The 23,646-nt window shown below is 46.3% G+C and overlaps 1 protein-coding gene and 1 pseudogene across 1 annotated transcript in view; one reads left to right on the top strand and one right to left on the bottom strand.

The window, feature by feature from the left end:
• The first annotated feature begins 9,581 nt into the window (after positions 1–9,581).
• Positions 9,582–23,646, top strand: part of LOC139057756 (uncharacterized) — a 42,744-nt gene continuing 28,679 nt past the window's right edge. Inside the window, exons 1-2 of the mRNA XM_070536509.1 lie at positions 9,582–9,599; positions 20,521–20,576. Coding sequence (XP_070392610.1) covers positions 20,534–20,576 — 43 coding nt within the window. The 5' untranslated portion in view covers positions 9,582–9,599; positions 20,521–20,533. The remainder of the gene's footprint in view (positions 9,600–20,520; positions 20,577–23,646) is intronic.
• On the bottom strand, positions 17,227–17,399 carry LOC139058327 (U2 spliceosomal RNA; annotated as a pseudogene).

Raw genomic sequence — 23,646 nt, 5'->3', positions numbered from 1 at the left:
GTTCTGCCACGACACGTCCAAGGTTCCACTCAGCAGGGTAAGGTCTGGAGTGGTGTCCCGGGTTGTACTTGTGCCCATGCGGGTGGGAGTGTCTGGTTCGTTAAGTAGGGCTAATGTGTGCTGATCTATGAGGTTCGCCAGCACCCTGCCTCTCTTGGAGCAAAATTTGTAACCCCATATTGTATGAGGCGCATTGAAATCTCCTAATATCAATAGGGGTCGGCTGCCCGCCTCTCTCTTGCTGTCTAGTAATGTGCCCTCTATGTCGAGGTTCTTCTTGGAGGGCCGACAGTATGCGTTGAGTATAAAGATGTTGTTTTTGCTTCCTATGCCTCTGCTGTGAATTTCCAAGAGAACGTGTTCACACCCTCTCTGAATGGTAATGTGCTGCGTTGCAGCTATGTTGTTTCGGACTAGGATGGCTGTGCTTTTCTCACTGGGATCGGTGTATGTGACGTACCCCGCGAGTTTTGGTCGCGAGTTCGTTTCTTGAATTGCAAGGATATCCGGTTTGTGTTCCGCATTATCTATATATTGCTGTAATTCGCCTATTTTGTCTTTAATTCCTCGGCAGTTCCATTGGGCTAAGATCGTTGTATCTTCCTTCCTATTTTTACGCCTGGCCGCCATCTTGGCTCAGGTTGGTAGTCGTGAGACTACTCGCCATGCACGGTTTCCCATACGGGGCTCCCTTTTTAGCTTTTTGAGTGGTTAGTATAAGCTGGTTGACATTAGCTTCTAGCGCGTCGAACTTGGCCATCTTGGAAGTTATCAGGCCGATTTGGCTGGCAAGCTGTGTGACCATCTCGGTGAGGGCTTCAATGGGCTTGGCCCACGCCGGTTCCTCAGACGGACTCGATTCAATTTTCTCTGCCTCCATTGCTGTTACCGGGGGCTCCGGTTGAGCGTCCCTCTTGGCAATTTTGCGTTTTGTGACATCCTCGCTGTTTTTCGATTTTTCTAATGCCTCCATGCGTTCATTCTGAATTCCAACGAATTCAGAGGCCAGCGCTAGCCTCAAGTCATCGTCATCGTCGTCGTCATTTCAACGCTAGCCTCTTCGTCATCGTGTACCTACTGATACGTAGCACATAAATTCCTAAATGTGCTAGATGTGTGTAGTTTTTGTAACTATTATTTTTTGCACGGAAATATGCGTGGCGTGCGGTCATATGGCTTATGTGTATTTGTTTGGTTTACCAGATAATTATCAGCGAGTCCAAGGTACCCCACTCATCCATTTGAATGCTTTGGGTAGTGGTATTATGTACATACTGCATGTGAAAGAACCAGCCTTGGCTGAACCCAGGCTGAACGCAGGCTGAACATCTGTGCTAGGATGTTGATTTCTTTTTTCTAGATAGTTCTGGCTTCCGATTTCGGAAAGAGGGTAGGGCGGATGGGCAATAGCGTTCCAGCTGTGCAGCTAAGTGGAAGTCGTAAGAACACGTTAACCTAAAAAGACCTCAGACGCTGCGATAAAAAAAAAAGTTCTGGAATTATTTTTATCCCTTTTCAATCTAGAACCATGTGAAGTACACTTTCTCTGGTAAGCCGGATGTCGAGGCCTATATTACACGAAGGCGGTGATTATAATTGTGGCAATGGCAACATCAGCTTAAGGGTACCGCCTGCAGCAGAAGGAAATTCCGCGAGACAAAGTGTAAAACTTCTGTGTATCAAATAGTGTTTTAAAGCCATCAGCCATTAAAAACCAAATCGTTTGGAAGTCGCTGCGTTCACTCCCAAATGTGCTTAACGTGTGTCCCTGCTAAACCTTTTCCATAACCGCAAGGTTAACTTTAATCAAAATGACGGAGAAATCAATATGACAACTCTTAAAAAATAATTTGGAAGGTAACACAATTCTAACCCTTGTTCAATATCACTCTATAAGGCGACCATTACTTCTACGGGAACTGAATATGTTGAAGTAAATAAATGACATATTTACCTTCATTACCTTTTAAAATTATTTATTTCATGGCACATATTTCAATCTACGAATTGCACATAGTGGGTATGCAAGGCATAGCGACATATAGCAAATTTTGAGGTGGGCACAAGTTTCCAGATATACGCTGTCAATGTTGTTGCAGAAATGCACTGTTGTTAAGTTACCTTTTAGGAAAGCTCTGTTTTATAGATTTTTCTCGATATTGACATAGTCATTAGAATTCGTTCTAAGCTGATCTCACTTGCGAAAACACCGGCTACAATCCTTATATTGAAACATGTGCCGTAATGTAGTATTATTAAAAACGTTCAATACCGTAATTAGCATAATTACTCAAATAATCATTTTGTCTTCTCGTGGAAATAATGGCCGCACCATCGAGTAATTAAGATCAAGAGTTCAGGCAGCATCTGCTACGTACCACAGGTAATATTAAAATATTGGTGCAGGACAATTAACAGCATGTCTGTTATAAACGCACTGTAATGGAAATCTGACTACGTTAGACCTCCTTTGAGTGTCAGCGAAAATTTGCACAAATATTTTATTGCGATGATTTCAGTGTGCTAGATGACACTCCGCTAAACCTAAGAATCCGTTTAGTCCTAATAAAAGTGACATGTTGAGAAGATGTTTATTCGCTTGGTAGATTTGCACTGATGATGATTTCTGCATAATGCTGAAATTTTGAACCTAAAATTAAAAATAAAAGAAAAGAAAGCATTAAAAGACACGTTCCCAGGACGACATGTGATCAAAAAGGGCACTGGCGAATGTTTAAAAATTTTCGCCATCGAAGTGGCCGAGAAGACATCAGTGTTGAAATTTCAAAGTTGAAATTGACAATGAAAGAACAGACAGCATTAAAAGAGACGTTTATAAAAGGAGGACATGGGATCAAAAAGGGCGCTGGGGAACGCTGCAAAATTTTCACCGTCGAATTAGCCGAAATAACGTCCGTTTTATAATATCTCCGCCAATAAAATCTCGTGGGCCGGTGCAGCTACGCACCGTAAAAAAGTTGATTTTATGGCGAATGGAATTTTTTGCCCGTTTAGGTCGTTCTGAGCATATCTATCTATCTATCTATCTATCTATCTATCTATCTATCTATCTATCTATCTATCTATCTATCTATCTATCTATCTATCTATCTATCTATCTATCTATCTATCTATCTATCTATCTATCTATCTATCTATCTATCTATCTATCTATCTATCTATCTATCTATCTATCTTCTTACGCCGACCAGTTAACCCAAGTTGTCTACTAGCTTGGGCCACTAGGTATGTGATCCCGTTCATGCTAGTTCCATCGTCGTCATTTTAGGTTCGTGATGCAAGTGTTGCAATGCCATCATCGCTTCTCCTTCCTGTCGAATTCCTTGAGCCACTAATGTGTGGCTTTGAGCTCGTGATGCCGTCGTAGTTCTTGCGTTGCCTTCACCTCAGCTTTGTCATCTGAGTAGCGTCATTCTGGAGTCGTCATCGCCACCGTGACGCCGTCATGGTCAATCAATTGCTGTCATTCCAGTTTCGCGATCTGACTCTCGTAAAGGAGTTGTCATGCCTTCTACTCCGATCCAGTGGCCCAAGTTCTGCACTTGCTTGGGGCACTACGTATATACTTCTGGTCTTGAAATCGTCGTTGGCCTTCCGCCATCGTCCTTAAAGCGTTCCGATCTTACTGTCGTTATGCTTTTTACCCCGCACCTTGTGGTCGAAGTTGCATAATAGCTTGGGCCACACGGTACGGGCTCATGATCGTGATGCTGTAGTGGTAATAAATATAGAGCTGTGTTGCTAAGGACGAGGTCGCCGCATCAAATCCAGGCAACGGCAGTCGCATTTCGAGGAGGGCGAAATTCAAGTAGGCTCGTGAACTATGCATTGGGTGCATGTACGTTAAATAGCCCCAGGCTGTAAAAAAAATCACAAGCCCTGTACAATTGGTATTCCTCCTAATCAGGTCGTAGCTTCGGCAGCACATCTTATTTGGTGCATCCTGTTAACATGAAAAAATTATGGTCTTTGGAAACAAAGCCAGCCCTGAATTCGTTCCTAGTTTATAGCAGCTATGCAACAGGAAATGTCATTTCTCGGGGACGGTGGCCACGATAATCAGTAATTTAGAATTATGAGCAGCCTTTCCTGGCATACCAATTCGCCCCGCTGCTCCGGAAAAGCCTGAACCATCACATAGCACCAGAGTTAATATTGATGCCAGCGTTTTCTTAGTATTAGAAAAAGAGCATCTCGGTAACCTGTTCAGACACATGTTGTACCTCAGCAGGGCTTTCGTGCCATTCCTTGATTTTTAAAGCACGAACAATGATAGGCTCGAGTCATCTTGTACTGACATTAATTACAATAGTGGGCCGGCTGAGATTATCTTCATTGCATTGATGGCATTGCTTTTTTTAGCTTAGATGCAGTGTGGAATACACGCCACCGGGGACGTACAGGGATTACAATTGGCCGCTATCACGAATATAGTCGTGCCTGTTTGCACGAACTTTTTGATGGATAACACAAACCACATACGGGAAAAGTTCCTGCGAGTGCTTTTGTTTCAACTGGTTTTGGTACAGCAAAATTCTTTCAGCTCACGATCAACGTAATATTCGTGAATAAATTGAAAGTTATGCAAGACAAATACATGTTGCTGAACTTGCGCAACCGATGAGCATCATGCAAAGAATCATCAGAACTGAGTGCAATTCTCTTTTTTCCCTTAAAGGAAAGACGGCAGCAGCCACTTTTAGGCTGACGTTAACGTACCCAGGAAAACGTTACTTGTAGGCAACCTTCAGCTGCTAGAACTGAAGATTAGCTGAAGGCCATTCTGTGAAACCCTTCACTTCTCTCGCTTATTTCAGGGTCAGCCAAATATCAAACACTTCTATATCAAGTGAGGGGGGGGGCGCAGTCACCACGCCTTGAGCACACTCAAGGCGTGGTGACTGCGAGGGCTCTCCGGCGGTATCGCTTGATCTTCCGACCGTGTTATTGGCTTCGAATTCAAGTTGATGATTGCGCCGTGTTGGTTCTGGAAGTCCATGCCGAGAATGACGTCTCCTGAACACTGTTGAAGGATAACGAAGGTGGCAGGGTAAGTCCGGTCATGAATGGTAATTCGTTTCGAGCAGATTCCAGTCGGCGTGATAAGTTGTCCTCCAGCGGTCCGAATTAACCGCCCTTCCCATCCAGTCTTAACTTTCTTCAACTGGGCTGCGATGGGTCCACTCATGATGGAGTAATCGGCTCCTGTGTCTACTAAGGTGGTGACTGCGTGGCCGTCGAGAAGCACGTCGAGGTCGGTAGTTCTTTGTCTTGCGTTAGAGTTAGGCCTTGGCGTCGGATCATGCCTGCGTCGCGTTGACCTGTGGCTGATACGTGGCGTCGTCAGGTGGTCTTTCGTCGGCGTATTCTTTGCCTTCAGTCTCCGTCTAGATGGAGGCGTGTTGTTGTTATGCCGTCGAGGCAGTCTCTTCGTAGTTTTCGTAGGTGGCGGAGGATCTTCGTCAGTTCCACGAATAGCAACCGCATCTCCATCGGTTGCTGCTTTTTGTTTTCCGGATATGGACTCATGGGTCGGCCTCAGGCTGGGCCAGTGTATGGACGGCGCTGCGGCGACAGGTAGCGGCCTGGTGACAGGGAACGGGATGGTCGTCGAGGGCTCCACTGAGTAGCGGCGAGGTAGTCGGCGATATCACGAGGGCGTAGACCTTCCCTCAGGCGCTGCGCATTGACGGCGAAACCTCGCAGTTCCTTCTCACGGTATGGGCATCGTCGGTAGACGGGGCCGGCTTCGCCGCGGTTGTAGCAGAGCGGGCGGTGGTCGGGGGCGCGCCAAAGGTCATTCTTCCTCGCGTAGGTGTGCTGGGCGACGGGTGGTCGTGCTGCCGGCGGCGGCGGCGGACGACGGAACTGCGGCGTGACAGGGCCCTGGCGCGGTCGCGGAGGGGGACCTTGACGCCGTGCGATGGCGGCGTAGGTCATCGCTTCTGGCTGGGGCTGCGGTAATTGAGGTTGCACCTCAGGAGCTCCCAGCGATCGCTGAACCTCATTTTTCACGATGTCAGCGATCGAGGCTACTTGAGGCTGCGACGAAGCCAAGACCTTGCGGAGTTCTTCGAGCACAATGGCCCTTATGGTCTCTTGGGGATCAACGGCACCCAGCGCTTGGATGGCGCATTGAGGCGTGAGCATATGACGATTATATTGCCTAGTGCGCATTTTGAACGTTTTCTGAATCTTCGTACCCTCTGTCAGGAACTCAGCTACGGTCTTCGGTGGGTTTCGGATGAGTCGGGCGAAAAGTTCTCGCTTGACGCCTCGCATCAAGAAACGCACTTTTTTCTCTTCGGACATGTCCGGGTGGGCTTGCCGGAAAAGACGGATCATCTCTTCTCTGAAGATGGCGATGATTTCACTGGGTAGTTGGCCTCGGGTTTCCAGCAGAACTTCGGCCCTTTCTTTTCGGACAACGCTCGTGAACGCCCTCAGGAAGTTACTTCGGAACAGGTCCCATGTTGCTAGGGTGGACTCCCGGTTCTCGAACGAAGTCCTCGCGGTATCTTCCAACAAGAAGTACACGTGTCGTAGCTTATCATCAGAAGTCCAGTTATTGAAGGTCGATATCCTTTCGAAGGTTTCAAGCCAGGTTTCAGGATCCTCCGACGCAGCTCCATGGAAGGTAGGGGGTTCTCTGGGTTGTTGAAGTACAATGGGTGACGCTGGGGCAGCCATTGTGGTTGTCTTGTCCACAGTCTTCTTGGTCTTCTCAAGTAGAAGTCCGTGCTCCGGAGGCAGCTGATGTAGACGACGGCTTGTTCGATAGTCCGTGACTACGTTGGTGCTCTCTTTACGGTCCGGGCTTGGATCATGGCTTGTCGGGGGCGTCCGTTACATAGACGAAAAGCACCTCCACCAGATGTCACGTTGTCATGACGCCAAAGAACACAGTAGCAATACTGTTAAAGGCAAAACTAGCTTTTATTGGGCGAACCTGTGCCCACAAAACAGGCAACAATCAATGCACAACGAGAGCGGTGAACACGGTCGGCGATCATCGAAAATCTGATCAGCGGGTCTAGCGCGTCGGCTTTTATACAGCAGTCATCGAACGTTCCAGACTAATCGTTGGCACCCGCGTGCCTTCCACAAAGTTCTACATCATTCGCGTCACGCGATGACATCAGATAACACAAGGTTCGGCGACAACAGATAGCGGATAGAAGCATCGATAACTTCCCAGAAACTTAGGATACATGCAGGCGCGTCCCACGCTGTGCGATAGCATTTGTTACGCGGTGAAACGTGGTCGCCCGTCAAATATACGTACACGTGCCAATATCATCCGTGCATAAATTGGAGGTTAAGCAAGACAACTGCTCGGTGGTGAACGATGAAATCAGTCTTTTGCAGACTGTGAACGTCATGCAAGGAATCAACAGAACTCAGCGCACATCTTTTTTTTTTCCTCACAGGAAAGACGGCAGCAGCTACCGTTAGTCTGACGTAAATGAGCCTAGGAAAATGTTAGTGGTCGACTACCTTCCCCTGCTAATCTTGGAAGATTTCCTAAATGCCATTAAATAACACCCTTTGCTTCTCACACTTACTTTAAGGTCCGTAAACTATGAAATACGTTTTTATGAAGTAGAGGGGGAAGCGGTGCAGATTTATTAATTTATTAGTGCTTCTCGAGCTTCAAGCAAGCATTACAATGTTTACTTGTACCCCAGCGATTTTTGGCAAAATTACCAGGCGCATGTTTCGGCAGTCAGACTCGATAGATGTTCTACATCGATGACATCGTCGTTGTAAACACCAAGTTAGATATAAAGACTCTAAGGAAGGCAGAAAAGATTAGGCGGACATACAGAAAATGCTAGAGTGATAAATGTCCCAGAGAACTTGAATAGCTCATGCACGATAGGAAAATAATACTCGCCACCAGGATTCTAAGGTGATGCCAAAAAAAAATGGCTGTGGCTTAGGTAAGGTTAAGCCCAGGATGCGAAGCATACTAGCCTTTATTTTAGTTGTTGAACCACTGTTTAGCTTGGTGAACTGCTGTTGCTTGGCTATATTTGGTTCGGCTAGACGAAGAAACAACTCATGCGTTACTCTGCTTCGCCTTGGACGCCCCGCATTGGACGCGGTGAGCGTCGAGCAACGCAGCGTTCGGCGCGGCAACGAAATGTGTGCCTGAGCAAGCGACGCACGCCTGAGCCTTAGAAACAGCTCGTTTCTAAGGCAACACCGCATTCACTAGAGGCGCTTTTGTACCGCTTTGAAGCATCGTACTCGTGGCTCAGTGGTAGCGTCTCCATCTCACACTCCGGAGACCCTGGTTCGATTCCCACCCAGCCCATCTTGCAAGAGTTGAGCCAAAGCCACTTCTCCTCTGTCGTGACGTCACGGTGTCACGTGGTTTCAAGGCGACACCGCCGCGCCTGAGGAGCTGGGTTGTGCTCTCGTAATATGCTTCGCATAAAAAGTATGATCAGCAGATAAAGCCTTTCTATAGCGCAGCGCCCGCATGAGTAGGCATTTCTTCTGGCCGTTTTTATTTACTTTACCTGAGCACTAAGAACATATAAACTGAAATGGAAATAGTCTATCGAAAAAAAAAAATACGTGTGTGAACGAACCAACATAACACATTGCTCTCATTTATCTCTTATATGCTTCGTTACACGTTTACATAGTGCTGCAAAAGTACAGGCTAGTAAAAAAATGAATGTGACGTTTAAAAAAATGCAAACCCAACACAAATATTGCCGTTATTCGCAACTGCCACTTGGTGACAGGGCCTTCTATGGAAACATTTTGGCGGTGTAGTAATGGTGCGTTACCTCCATGGCGAATTCGGGGTGGTCGTACTGTTTTCGGGATGACTGCGTTCTGAATACTTAATGATTTCGCTATGTAGAATCATTCGAACACTATTATTTTTATGTAGGAACTAAGCATCGCAATTTCGCATTCGTGACACTCAATGACACAATGAACGCATGTCGGGTCCCTTTTTGTCATCCGCCTTGATGGCACTTGCAGCTGCCATCGAAATCTTGCAAACAAATTTATTCGCACTTCGTCATTGTGTTTTTCCCGAAAATATGCATTATGATTGTTAAGAAGAAGTCAATATTCCTAACCTAAGGATCTTGCACATTTTGTTCCCGCAAGCACATAAACATGCCGGCTACGCATAGACGTGTTTGGTAAAGCTTCGAGATGCGCGCAAGTGGAAGAGACAGAGAGGAAGAAAATAAAACCGGACAAGAAAAAATGCAGTTCCTCGGAGTGCTTTGGCCTTTGTGCGTCGGAGTTATATAAGGTCATTAGAAATGCTAGGTAAAGAGATCACGAAACCGGGGAAATGGCGATCGCTCATATTCTATATGTGAAAAAAGTTTTTATAGTTTTCAGTGCGTCAGGGAGGCGCGATATTCTCGAAGGCGCTTTTAGCACATAGGAACCTGGAAGGTCGTTGAAAAAAGGCAAAGGTCAGGTGCGAGAATGGGAGCAGGCCGCTGGCCTCGGGAAACACACCTTAAATTACGTGGCTTGTAGGTGCACGAGCATAATTTCCTTTAAGGTTGGCAGAAAACGATCGCCAAATATCGGTAAGCATATATAGTCACGGTATACATTGAATAGTTTTCTATCGGCGTAAACATTTCGCTCAGGATCGTGCACAGTCTGTAATTCTTATTGATGCAAGCAACGACAGTAACTGCTTCTAGATAGTTGCCGAATTTTACGTTGCAGCAGTTCTTGTTTTGAATCTTGAGTGATGCATCTGTGCGTGGGACGGGGTACAAGGGACGGTCCAGCAGAAGTATTGCATCGTCAACACCAACACAAACATCCTACGAGGCACGAAAATACGAGAAACACGAAGGTTCAATACTCATTTGCAACTCTCCTAATTCGCCTCAATTATTCGTGTTTCACCGCAATTCACACCAACTGTAAGCTACGGGTTACGTATAACTTTTTCAAGAAGCTGGATGCTTAATCAGAGCATACCACTCAGATATTTCATTCTCACGCACAGTACCTGTCATATGAATTTGTAACAGTGTTCCCGCATCTTCACTAAATTTGATCCCGATGGCTTTCAGAGTTATTCTTGGGCAACGGCATAAAATAACGCTAGGGATCTGTTGAAATGCTAGATTTTCACTAAATTTGAACTCTCCTGCATGTTTCTCATCCACAATTTCTTACTTTCAAAAGACATAAACAAGGCGCTTTTTCTAGTGGAACGATATTATTGGAGAAGCGTGATGAAAGCCTCAAACGACACATAAAAATAACAATAGGAGGGTCCAGTAAATATTCATACACCTTTGAACAAGGGCACAAATGCCAAAGTTTTGCTGCACTATACAAATAAGTTGTCTGTGCTGCAAGAAACAACACTCTTGTTGTAATGGCGAGTTCTGACAGAACATTGATATACAGCTGCTGATAATGGCCGTATGACACTGTGAAATGCCCAATCTTGATGGTATTTGGAAAACGCACATATGACGTGCAGGTATTTAAGTTCGCGCACCGGTTTTTTTATAGCAGTTTTTGCATGGTGATGTTCGTAATTAGGTCACAGCCACGGGCTCAATTTGGCGCTGATTGAGTTTCAGCCATCGAAAGCGCGTGAATACGCAATTTATCGCTAAAACCGCATATACGGTCTGTATTGTTACGGAAGGATGAAAGAAGAAAGAGAAAGAAAATCTCGAAACGCTGGCTGCTGCGTGCTGTTGGTGGTCATCCATCTTAGCTACTCTGACTCATCTTGTATATATAATGTAAATGCAGTCTTTCTAGACTCCCACCAGCCCCGTAACATATACGGGGTGCCGGGTACCACAGCTCGAAACGGAGCTCCGCAGTAGACGTCGCATCACCATCCGCATTATTGTTGACGGTGAGCACGCAGCATCAACGTCGTTGCCGCCTCAAATGTCACTGTCGCCAGCAGCATCACTGTCACCTTCGGTTGTGGTTGTGCAGCCCAAGGATCCTGCAATGTTCTGCGGGATCTATGGCGCCGACGTTGAAGAATGGGTAACTATGTACGAACGCGTGAGTGGAATCAACGTATAGGACCCTACGCTTATGCTATCTAACCTGTGGTTCTATTTAAGAGGCACGGCAAAGGTGTGGTACGAAAATCACGAACAGGAGCTAACCTGCTGGGACCAATGCAAAGACAAGTTGACAGACTTGTTGGTCAACCCAGACGGCCGTAAAATTGCCGCAATGCAGGAACTCACCTTCCATGCCCAATCTCCCACGGAGTCCTATGTCTCGTACATCTAGGACGTGCTGGTACTCTGTCGTAAAGTTGATTACGACATGACAGAAGCCAGAAAGGTCGGGCACGGGCTTAAAAGCATTGCGGACGACGCCTTTAATCTGCTCATGTGCAAAAGCTGCTCTACAGTTGATGCTACCATTAAAGTGTGCCGACAGTTCGAGTAGGCCAAAAGCCACGCGTCTTGCAACCATTCGCCAGACTTCCCAATACTGCCGCAACGTCGACGTGTGAGGATCAGCCAACACAGCAGCATGCGTCACCATCAAAGGACCTGGTGCGAATAGTTTGACAGGAACAGGACGCCATGGCACCCGCAGCTTTCTGTTCTCTTAGTCCTGATGCTACCCCTTTTTCAGTTGCCCTCGTACAAGCCATAGTTCACCAGGAGCTTAAAAACATGGGCCTACATTCTGTCTGTGCTGTCGCCAGAGAGAGAGAGAGAGAGAAAACATTTATTTGTCATCAGATTGGGTGACTTCCTCGGAGGGTGGAGCCCTTAGTTCAGGGCCCCATTGGCCCACGCCACTCCTCGTGCCCGCCGGATCAGCCGTCGCTGCTCTTGCGGGTCTGAGCTGGTGAGCGCAGTCTCCCAGGAGGAAGGTGAAGGTGAAGGAATAGGGGAGTAGCCCGGAGGATGTGCGCACTCCCAGGTGCAATGATATATTGTTTGGCCTTGCTCCACAATAGGGACAGTATGAGGGATATTGCGTGGGGTGGAAGAGGTGAAGATAAAAGAGGCAGGGAAATGAATTAGTTTGAAGCTGTCGCCACGCAACGGCATCTTCTCGATTAAGGGAATTATGTGGTGCAGGAAAGTGTCTCCTGGTATCTCTTTAATATTGTAGAGTCTCAGTGCAGTTCAGTGGTTCTGTCGGTGCATCGTCTGGGTTGGACAGCTCTTCCAATGGCACCCGGTTAGCGAGCTCTCGGGCTACCGCATTAGCGCGTTCATTACCATGGAGAGAGGTGTGTCCCGGCGTCGAGACGATACGCACCCTGTGTAACGCTGTGGGGTGTAATGATGTAAGAATGCGGTGTGTGTAGGGTGTCACCCTCGCTTGTGCCAAAGTCCTGCAGGCGGTCTGAGAATCAGTGACCACTGTGATAGGTCCATTCGGCGCCGGCATGGTGGAAGAGTGTACGATATCTAGGGCAATAGCAGCCTCTTCCGCCGTGCCACTGTCCACAGTGTTGAGCGTGGCCGAAGCTCTCAGAATGTCTGCACTATCTAGTACGACTAGACATGAGGCACGTTTCCGTGGGTAGCGGGCAACGTCGGTGTATAGGACTGGAGTGTTTGATGTGTCATCACCAAATAGGCGAGCCAGGGCTTGTGCTCTTGCCTTTCGTCGACCTTTATGATGGTCAGGGTGCATATTCCGGGGAATTGGGGCCACGTGAATTTTGTTGACAATGCTAAGCGGAAGAAGTGTGCGGTTTTCCTGTTGTGGTTCTCTTGGTGTTTTGTATCCTAGCCGGGATAGAATGTGGCACCCTTGCATTGTTCGAGCGAACTAGTTGAAGGTCATCTGAACAGCCAATTGCAATGTGTGTGCTGTCGCCAGTCCCAGAGTCAACGAACGCCCTTCTACAATTTTCGATCCACCCTGACGCTTCTCTCCGCATTATCGCAACCCGACTGAATGCAAAACTGCGGACGACCAGCCGACATGTTTCACCTGCCGTGCCCTGGTCATGTTGCCCGATACTGTCGCAACTCGTGGCCCTCCACAGCTCGCACTCTGATGAACCTGAGCCGTTTTAATCGTAATGTCCGCCATATTTTGCCCACCGACGAGTCTAACACAGCCGACAACTCTGCCATGAACACGCGCCACGGTCGCTCACTATCGCCGCGCGGAATCCAGTCTCATTCACCGGAAACACGTCGCCTATCTTGCCATTCGCCGCAGCCATGTCGCCTTTCGCCCCCTGTGGCTTTTGGCAGCACCCTTTCGGAAAACTAACAAATTCAGCCCTCGGAGGTGGTGCTGCATTGTATAGTACTGCAGCAAATCCTCTGTCTGTACCCACAAAGAGAAGTGTAATTGACGTTAAAATAGACGGCGTACCTGCCCACGCACTCGACGACACTGGAGCCCACGTTTCTGCGATAAGTAATTTGTAGCGGAAGTGAACTCTTTTCGGGGAACCGCAATAAAAACCGAAACGACACAGCCTACGAAGCCGTTTAAAGAAGATCTTCGCCCCAACAGCTGCCCGATTGCTTCGTGTGGCCGAAATCGGCGTGCTGGTTGTTCTTAGAATGTGTACTGCGCGTTTAAGTATAGCCGGCCGCCCTACTCCTGTTCCCTCTGCTCTGATCAACAGCTGCCCTCGCGACGTTGTCCTTGGATCGGTGTTTTTATCCTACCATTCCGCTCTCATGGATGGCAAAATCGGCGTTCTTCAGTTGGAACTGCCTCAAATCAGCGATGCTCCGAGCACCGCCCTACCGCACTTGTGCTCGTTTCAAGATATGCGTTAGTTACCTGAGGCAGTCACTTGCATCGCTTTGACCACACAGCCCCAGATACCTGACGGTGAATATGTGCTTAGCCCCATCATCGACATGCTTTTTAACCGGAACATTACTCTCACACATACGCTAGTGACGATTTCTAATAACGGCGTCGTTGTTCCGCTTCTGCATTTCAGCCTCTCCTCTCAAGTGCTTCCAGCTGGCATGTTCTTGGACAGCGTTTTTAATACTTCAGAATTTGACATTGAAAGTCGGAAAGCCGAAAGCGGTTTCCTATCCCCAATTGGAGCTCACAGCTCTGGTTCACTAACGGATGACTTCGCGAAGATGATTGCACCTGACCTCACCTCGGAATCATGCTGAATTCTTCTCTTCGTTGGATTTACGCTTGGGCTACAGGCAGGTCCCGATGTTACCACTTGATTGCCTCAACACCGCATTCATAACCCCAAACGGTATATACAAATTTAACGTGATGCCATTTGGACTATGCAATGCGTCTCGAACGTTTGAACGAATGATGGAAATATCTTGTGCGGTCTAAAATGGAGCACGCATTTATGCAACCTCGACAACATCGTGGTGTACGCCCCCCATTTCAAATCAAATCTTAAGCAAGTGTTAATGCCCTTTACCAATGCAGCCCTGCGACTGAACGTGAAAAAGTCTCAGTTCGCCGGGCGCAGTTGGATGATTCTAGGTCACATGGTATGCCATGACGGAATCTCTTCCGACCGACAAAAACTTTGGGCTGTGGCTAAGTTTCCAAAACCTAAGACACTCAAAGAACTCCGCGCCTTCATCTACCTCTGTTCTTACTCCTGAGGTTTTGCTCGCAACTTTGCCTCGATTGTATCACCTCTGATGCAACTCTTATGTGGTGCCAACGACCTATCCCCCTTGTCTCCTACATGCTGCACCACGTTCGTAACCTTACGCCGTCTTTTCACGGCTCCGCCTATACTGCGACACTACGACCCCACCGCCCGAACTGAAGTGCCTACCGAAGCCAGCTGTACTGGCATTGGCGCTGTTCATGCGCGGCGCAAACCTCGATACTCCGAGTACGTCGTTGCTTCCGCCAGTCGTGCATTGCCCAAAGCGAAAGGCAATTATAGCGTCAAGGAAAAAGAATGTCTGGCTATTGTTTCAGAAGTCGGAAAGTTTCACTCTTATTCATGCGACCGGGCATTCAACTTGGTAACTGACCATCACACCCTTTGTAGGTAATCCTCTCTTAGAAAAAATAACTGGACACCTTGCCCGCCGGGCTCTTTGCAATAAAGACTACAATATACACGTATTCTACCGCTCCGGCCGCAGGCAGACTGACGCCTGCGCTCTGTCACGCTCTCCGCTGCCAGCCGACACTTCCTCTCTCCCCAACTTTGAGGCTGTGTCTTCCGTCTACATCGATACCTTCGCATCAGAACAGCACAAGGATACCTGGTTGGCCTCTCTTTCGCATACCCTTTCTGGCTCGCCTGCATCTCCCATCTTCCATTCCCTGCATGGCCAAGCTGCTCATTTCGCCGTCCGGGACCTCTTGTTTCGCCGCAACTACTAGTGCGATGATCGCAAGTAGCCACTTTTTATCCCGAGAACTTTGCGTTCCGATATGTGCGCGTCTTTCCGCACCGATACGTGATAGGCACATGCAGGCGTCTTCAAGACATATGAGCGCCTGCGCCATCTTTAGTGATGGCGAGGATTGTTTAGCTATGTTAAAAAAGTTATTGTGCTCGTGCCCGCAATGTCAACGCCGCAAGTCCGCGCCTCATCTGGCCCACGGTCCATGACAGCCGTTTCCGTGGCCTGCTCCTGACTTTTGCCCTGTGGAAAATGGCTGGTACGGACCACTAGCGCTAACATCTGCTGACAAAGGATGGATTACTGTAACAGTTGATTACCTTACATGGTATGCCGCAACCACCGCTCTACCTGCAGCCACTTCCAGTTAAGTTGCATCCTGCGTGCTCCATCTTTTCATTCATCGCCGTGGCCCACCTCGGGAATGGCTGAGCGATAAAGGTCGTGCTTTTTGACTCAGGTAGCTGAAAGACTGTTAGCTCAATGCCGCGTTGTTCACCGAGCAAGCACACCATACCATCCTCAAAATAATGGCCTTAGGGCGCGTTTCATTCGAACCATTACTGGCATGATAGCCATGTACGTTTCATGTGATCACACAAGTTGGGACATAATTGTCCCGTTTGTCACGCAGGCTTATAATATGGCTACACGAAGTACTACAAAATTTGCGCTGTAATTTCTCCTATACGCTCCTGATTCTCCTCATGCCATCGATACGGTTTTACCTTATCAACCAGACGTGTGAGAATGTGCTCCCGTTTCAGCCGTTTCCAGAGAGGGCGAGATCTTCCGTCAGTTGGCCCGAAATTTCACCTCCGACGATCAACAATGACGAAAATGCAGTCGTGATGGCGACACTACCAATCCGAGCTTCGCGCCTGGCACACTTGCTGTCCGTGCCTTGCACCATGCCTTCTCTCGAAGTATGACAGACCATAACGTATCGTCGAATGAACCTTTTCCGGTTAGCTATTTCATAGAGCCTCTTACACAGACATCTGACAGACACCGCCATGGTCGGGATGTTGTTCAGGTTCACCGCCTGAAACAATAATATGCAATTCTAAGGAAGAAGAGCACACGGACAAGGCGAGCCAGATCGTCTATTAGAAGATTGCAGTGCAACCAAAGAGCCAACCGGATTGCCAGCGCTTGGCACAAGAGAGAGAGCCACTCGGCCATGCAGCGGTTCCTGCTCTGCGGCATATGACTTCTCGGTTACGCTTGACACTACCAGATGAATGATTAAATACACCCCTTTACAATATCTCTCCCTCCCTCCCTCCCTCTCTCTCTCTCTCTCTCTCTCTATATATATATATATATATATATATATATATATATATATATATATATATATATATATATATATATATATATATATATATATATATATGAAGCTCATTTATACATTCCTCCTTGAAAAAACACAGATTTTGCATGTAGAGATGCTTAGAACAAGCTTACACCTGGAGACGTAACGTTGTTGCACACGTGTAGAGCAATACTTAGATCATGAATGAACTCACTGACAAGGACGCTATGAGGTGGCAGTTCCTGGCTTGGTCCGCCTTTTCCCGTTCAATTTGCAATATTTTCACTCAACGCAGACGCTACCTTTGCTGAGGCTAGCATCATTCGGCGCCAAAAATATGTCGCTACAAATAAGGCATAAACGAAATCAAAATAGATATTCCTGTACTTACTGCAGCCATTATAGAAAGCTCAGCAATGTTAACTAAACATGCTATCGGTATTGAAAGGCTGCTGTTAGTCGTGCTACGAACCTTTTACAGCGAAGCTGTTTACGGCTACGCATTCGTGCATTTTTTTGTGTGTGTGTGTGCAAAAACGGTGGGCCAATCCCGAAGATAGTCGAATGGCAGGCCGATCTGCGATGCAGGTGAAGCGGCCTTCATGCACTCCGCCAAACTTTGAAAATCTGTTTAATATCTTGGGTCCAAATAACACCCCTAGCAGATATTAGGCTGATAAGAACAGATACTACACTTTGGCGGGCATCGGCCACGTCTGCGTTCGCATGACCCTCTCTTTGTCGGCTTTCGCAGCACTAGGGTATCTACGTTGCTTTCTTTCCACTCTTTTGTGGGACGGTCCTGTGGAAGCGTTAGGGGAGTCTAGTTTCCTCCGGCCCCTCAGGGTGGTGGTGCCATCGTCCATGCGAATGTATATAGAAATCACGGAAATTGAGTTCCTAACCTTATTAAAATTCTGTCACATCTGTGTCGTCTGCTAACCTGCTTCAATAATAATTTATGGACGCAATGTGGAATTTCGCTCATAATTTTTTTCCGCCCTCCGCAAGGTTGAGACGATGCACGTTATCCATGGGGTATATCTGAAAGTCGTAACAGTTCATCTAGCCAATTTTCTACTGGTAGCACGTCTTAATAAAGCTCGGATTAATGTTGAGACTGTGGTGTCCTCTGTACTCGAAGGCGCTAGAGGGAAAATGTAGTATTTTCAGGTCAATGTATTTGACACTGGAAACGCCATTGCTACGAACGCGCCACGTTTCAAGGCATTAATTAAAAATATACAGATGATATGGGGTAGAGTGACTAAATATTCCCGCTTTGCGGACAAAGCAGGCAACCACAGTGTTGCAAAATGTTTAATAAATAATTTTTACCAGGTAACCAATTCTTTATCTTAGCATATGGTATTCAGCAAAACCGGTACACTACAGGTTGTGCGAGCGTTTCTGTACTCGCCGCACAACTTTCGTTGGTTGCGAAAAGAAAGCTACGGAGCTAAAGCGAGCAGAAGTGAGAGCGCTTCTGAAAGAGTCCCGCATTTTAATCCCCGTCATTTTAAGCTGTGGAAGACAAATTTAAACACCTTATTAGCAACCGATAAACAACACAGAACACAACACTGAGCGTAAAACTGTACTTATTTGGTGGCTTTTCCCATCCGCTTGTGGGGGAAACGCTAAACAGTTGCACGTAAAAGCTGTGTCGGTTCAGTGTCTGTTCGGAGCAACAACAAGAAAAAAAAATACTGTCAAACGCTGTCAGACTGCTTGGCGTGGTATCACTTGTGCAGTAGCCTCGCGCCCGTTGCTTTCCATTCATAGCCACAGAATGTTGTCCGCGAATATAGTTCTACACCTTTTGAGGTACATGAGAATACCCACTACGTAAATCAAAGGGATGAATTTATCACAGGAATTCTAGCCATATGCGAATGCGACATTTAACCCATTAAGGACTAGCGTGACCATATGGTCACGGTAGCCTGCACAGTGGATTTCAATTATTTACATTAACAAAATGGCACCAAAATGGCCTTTGACGTGCAGTTTGACAGATTAGAGTTCCCTTTATGGATACCAAGTGGCAGCAGCTGTCAGTCGTTTTGTGGGAGCCCCTCGCAAAGGCGGGAATAAGTGTTGCTCTGGGAGTAGCGTTGCCATACATTGCTCCAAGGGGTAAGCGTGTTTTTTTTTTTCACTACTTCTTTGGGCAATAGTCAGATATCCTTACCTCCGTATTGTTCTTTGAATGCGTGACCTTCGATGAGTATTTGTGTAAGACTAATGTTATATTTGTCCATGAACGAGCGTGTTATCTTACGCGTTGCCATATGGTCACGCTGGGCCTTTAGGCTACCTAACTTTTTATTTTTTTTAAAACTGCATTCTCATCTCTTGCACGGCTGCTGGCGCGTTCTCGCACTGGTTATTTCTTATTTTATTCTGTGAATAGGTTGATATTGGAAGAAATAGCGAAGATAGTCGGAGAGGAAGATGACGAAGTGTCAGTGATTCATATCGAGCCACCAGAGGCTCGATATAAATGCGCGGAAAGCCTGTCCACTTCGGGAATAAAGTATGGTGCCTAAATGGCAAGAACAGATACCTTGTAAACTTCAAAGTGTATCAAGGCAAGCAGGGGATCCCGGAACATAATAAATATATGAAAACGACTTCGGAAAAGCAGCGGCGCCACTTCTTCAAATGGTGGAAGAACTCGCAGCAGAGACGCATGACTTTCCTTTCTTTTTCTATTTTGATAATTTATTCACAAGCATGCAGCTACTCAGGCATCTCAAGGCACAGGGCTACGAAGGCACGGGCACACGGAAGCAGAACCGTGTTCCCAAAGAGTGCCCTATCGCTCGACCACAATTCATCAAGCGCCAACCTAGCGGGCACGAAGAGCCCGTGCTGAGCGACAATGGGATTATTGTTGTCCGCTGGATGGACAATTCTGTAGTAACGATCGTAAGCACCATTCACGGCGTAGAGCCAATGTCATCTGCAGACAGCTGCTCTCGTGTTGAGAGGAAGTGAATCAAGGTGGCCCATCAAAACACTGCTGCTCAGCACACGTTTTATAGGAGGTACAGACCAGATGGATGCAAATGTAGGTGCCTATAGGATTGCAATCCGCGGCAAAAACTTGTGGTGGCCTATTTTCACTTGACTTTGTGATGTATCTATCAGCAACGCTTGGGCCCTAATTCGTAGCACAGGGTTCAACGTCACGCAGGTGGAATTCCGCAAGCAAATTGCACAAAGCTACCTGATGCGATAGGACAATAAGCCTAGACGACCTGGTCAACGCAGAATACCAAAGACTGGTGATGTCCTGAATGGTACGCGGTATGACCAAGTGGCCCTCTTTGTTGCACCAATACCTAATGGCAAGACGTGGAGGTGTGCATGAGATAATTGCAACAGCGTGGTACGCACACAATTCACAAAGTATGATGTCGGCATGTGTATTCCATGACTTAAGCCATATCACACTAAATAAGCGCTCGACTATTCGCTATGTATGTTTTTCGTGATGTTTTATGGCTTGAAATAAATATTTTTAACTTCGCGTATTTTGCTGTAGCGTAAGGGCCCAGTGTGACCATATGGTCACGGGCTATATTTCGAAAACTAATTAGGCAAGAGTAATAATTTTTTGCACGTGAATTATTAGTATAAAGGTAAGTTAATATATTAGATTTATTTCAAGATAGCAAGAAAAAAAAAGAAACCGGTCCCTAATGGGTTAAAGAATGACTTAGCACATTCCGTTTGCTAACACCGTGATTGTGCACATTTGCACCGGCACTGCGAAACCACTATTATAGCTGTGTTATAAGGAAATGTAATAATTTTCAGACTATTGGCCATCATGATATTACCGGCACTTTTATTGGGCTCATCTTTCCTATTAGGTAAGTGCGTAGGTTTGTCAATATGTTGCAACTATTTCCACTAGCGGATAATGTACAATATGCATGGTTGGAAATGTCCCATTCGTAGTGACATATGCGAAATCTAGAATGATAAAATCTGGCAAACAAATGAACCCAATTTTTCTTAGTCAACACACAAGGGAGTAATACAGAAATGAACCAGGTTCTCCCTTGAAATGCAGCAATGGTTAAGAAAGGGGAAGTTAATACAGAAGGAAAACAGAAGTTGGTGGTGGTCAATGAGGGACCCAGAACCTCCACATGAAGTGCGTGGTCAAAAGAGATTCTCATTTGTAAAAGCAAAAATCGAACTCTATGTTGGAGTATTTAACTCTCAATTCACGGCACCAGCGCCTCACATGGCCATGGTGGTGGTAGTACCTGCTATACATGAGCGATACAAACGTGTAAGCCTAGAAAAGCGGCCACTCGAAGCTATACCTGACAAAATGTGACAGATGAACGCTGTCGATTAATACTAGATTGGCATGATACATTGGCAAATTACCCGGCAGATGTTGGCAATGCTGCTGCTGATAAGCATGCGGGGTGTTTCAGCGAACACTTTCAAAGACAGCACAATTGTAGTGCATGAGCTGGTTTCCTCGAAGAAGCGGACATTACGTGCAAAAAAAATGAAATGCACAATGAAATATTACAAAATCAATAATTAAGTTTTAAACTACGTTATGGCGCACAATCATATTATATAAGGAGCCAACAAACACTAACACCAAAGACCAAATAGGGGAAATGACTTGTGCTTAATAAATGAAGTAAGGAAACGATAAAATAGTGAAAATCAAAGTGGAAGAAATAACAACTTGCCCCAGGTGGGGAACGAACCCACAACCTTCGCTAAACGTGTGCGATGCTATACCAATTGAGCTACCGCGGCGCCGTTTTCATCCACTTTTATTGGGCACTTATGTTTCCTAGTAGAACCATGGGAGTGTTAGCCAGTGCCATCACTCACAAACCTTGAGGGTGGATGTGGAACATCTTTTCTGCCGCGGGCAAAGCAACATCCTTCCGCAGCGAAGGAACATTTCACTTTCCAAGGGTAAGACTAGTGCAGTGGCGTCGTGGAAATAGTGAGTGCAGACAAATACCGTAAGAGGAAGAAACTCATTTTATTTTTAAAATAAATGCGCATGGTGCATTCTCCTTGCCCCTCAATTACAATAAGCAATGCGCTTCAACATGAAACACAACCGCCCCTTTCTTAGTAGCCGACCTTGGCAACATGATCTCTTCACTGTTCTGTAGGAGTACATGCAGCAGCCTGCACATTGCACCATCAATACACTGAAGATACCCGCAACGACCGCGTTTCAAATTTACCGTTCCACACTTTTTTCTCGCTTTCTGGAGCAAGCGACAATCAGCTCGATTTAAAATCCCGGAAATCATGACATACGTTTTCACGAATGAGGTGAAAAAATATGGCATGAGGAATGTAGCAGCTAGTTTTTAGAGCAACAGACAAAATGGCGGCGTGCTTAACCTTAATGAGACTGATCTCCCCATTTTTTATACTTGAAGTAAAGGTACCCCATGATAACATTCACAACTTTTTTTGCCGAAACCAGTAGAGGGCTGGTACTGTGCGAGGACCGTCAAGTGTACGAATGCTGGGATGCTAGTAAAAATCCCGACAGAACCCAACCCACAATAAACGTCGACTTAATCGACTAGCAACGAACCAAAGAATCCACGCAACAATCTTCCAGCGTCATTTATAAGGCGTGTATGCAGCCGGCCTCCTCTGTTGCACTTTCCGCTGGACACGCTGCGCCATGTAGCGACGCCACAGCAAATTCCGCGCCTAGCGCATTTGTAGATACATATTTAGACAAGATTATCTCAAGATATATGACACGCATTCGATTCTCCCCAGCACCTCAGAAACTTTCAAGAGTATTTTGTTGCCTCTGAAGAGGTGGCACATACCTGGTGCCACTTACTGATCAGCAAGTTCCCATGAAGTAGTTTTGTTGCAGGGCCCCGCATATCCGTTGACCCAAGTTGGTCGAACATCTGCTTTCAAACCCAGTGCAGTGAGCACAGCGGCCCGTTTTTCTACCGATTACACTGTTAACTACCCAGTGACTCCATTTGACGGAAATACAGTTAGAGACGGCCGTAAATAGGTACACAGAGAAGGTAAAATGTTTAAAGTATCCTAAGATTAATCATATCGTTTTTAAAGCACTCACCAGTGACAGTTTTCAACGAACAGAAACAGAAAACCTTCTGAAAATGCCACCAATGGACACATTCTTTTACGTGTGATGGCGAATTTCTACATTGACCATCATAATAACTTTGATGCAGTTGACGAAATTAGGCTCAACGCATGCTCTAAATCTCAGTCCTCTGTCAACTTGAAGAAAAGTTCGCTGCGTTCCAGCATCAGAATGATAGAAGCTGTATTCGGAACGTTCATTTCCAGGCAATTTAGAGCAGTAATAACCGCTGGAAGTTCGGTTACTTGGTGTTGATAGAGTAGTAAATGAGTGTGCTAGATGGTTCGACACTTTAGCGTGGCCTTTTGCAAAATATTCCGGCACTTCTTTAGTTTCATAGTCACTTTAATCACCTCAGGCAATAAAGGTGGTGTTGCAGGTATAAAAAGCTCATTGACAATTATCAGCAACAAGCATTCTTAAGAGTAGGAAACGGAGGCACCTGAGACAGTGCCACTATTTAACACGCTACAGCAAGGTGTTTTGTCTGGACGCGCGGCGGACACGACAAACCCCCATTGCAGCTTTAAAAACTAATTTAGTTGACCTGGCTCGTTTTATTATAAATTTTGTGCAGGTATAGTGTAGGCGCTCATAGTGGCTATTTGAATGAAATGTTCGAATAGTTTCAGTTTCTAAGAGACAGTGCTGACATAACAAAACAAAAAAATACATTGTGCCATCTGCTCGACTTAGTGCTCAAATAATATGTTATTATGATGGCAGATTCCGGAATATTCATCAGAGCGTGAAGGGTGTATGAAATTATGGTCCTCCTTTAACATTACTTATAACAACAA

This window comes from Dermacentor albipictus, chromosome 3, assembly GCF_038994185.2.
Source record: "Dermacentor albipictus isolate Rhodes 1998 colony chromosome 3, USDA_Dalb.pri_finalv2, whole genome shotgun sequence".
NCBI classification, from domain to species: domain Eukaryota; kingdom Metazoa; phylum Arthropoda; class Arachnida; order Ixodida; family Ixodidae; genus Dermacentor; species Dermacentor albipictus.
The sequence above is the reverse complement of the archived record's forward strand: the minus strand, read 5'-3'. Positions and strand labels throughout refer to the sequence as shown.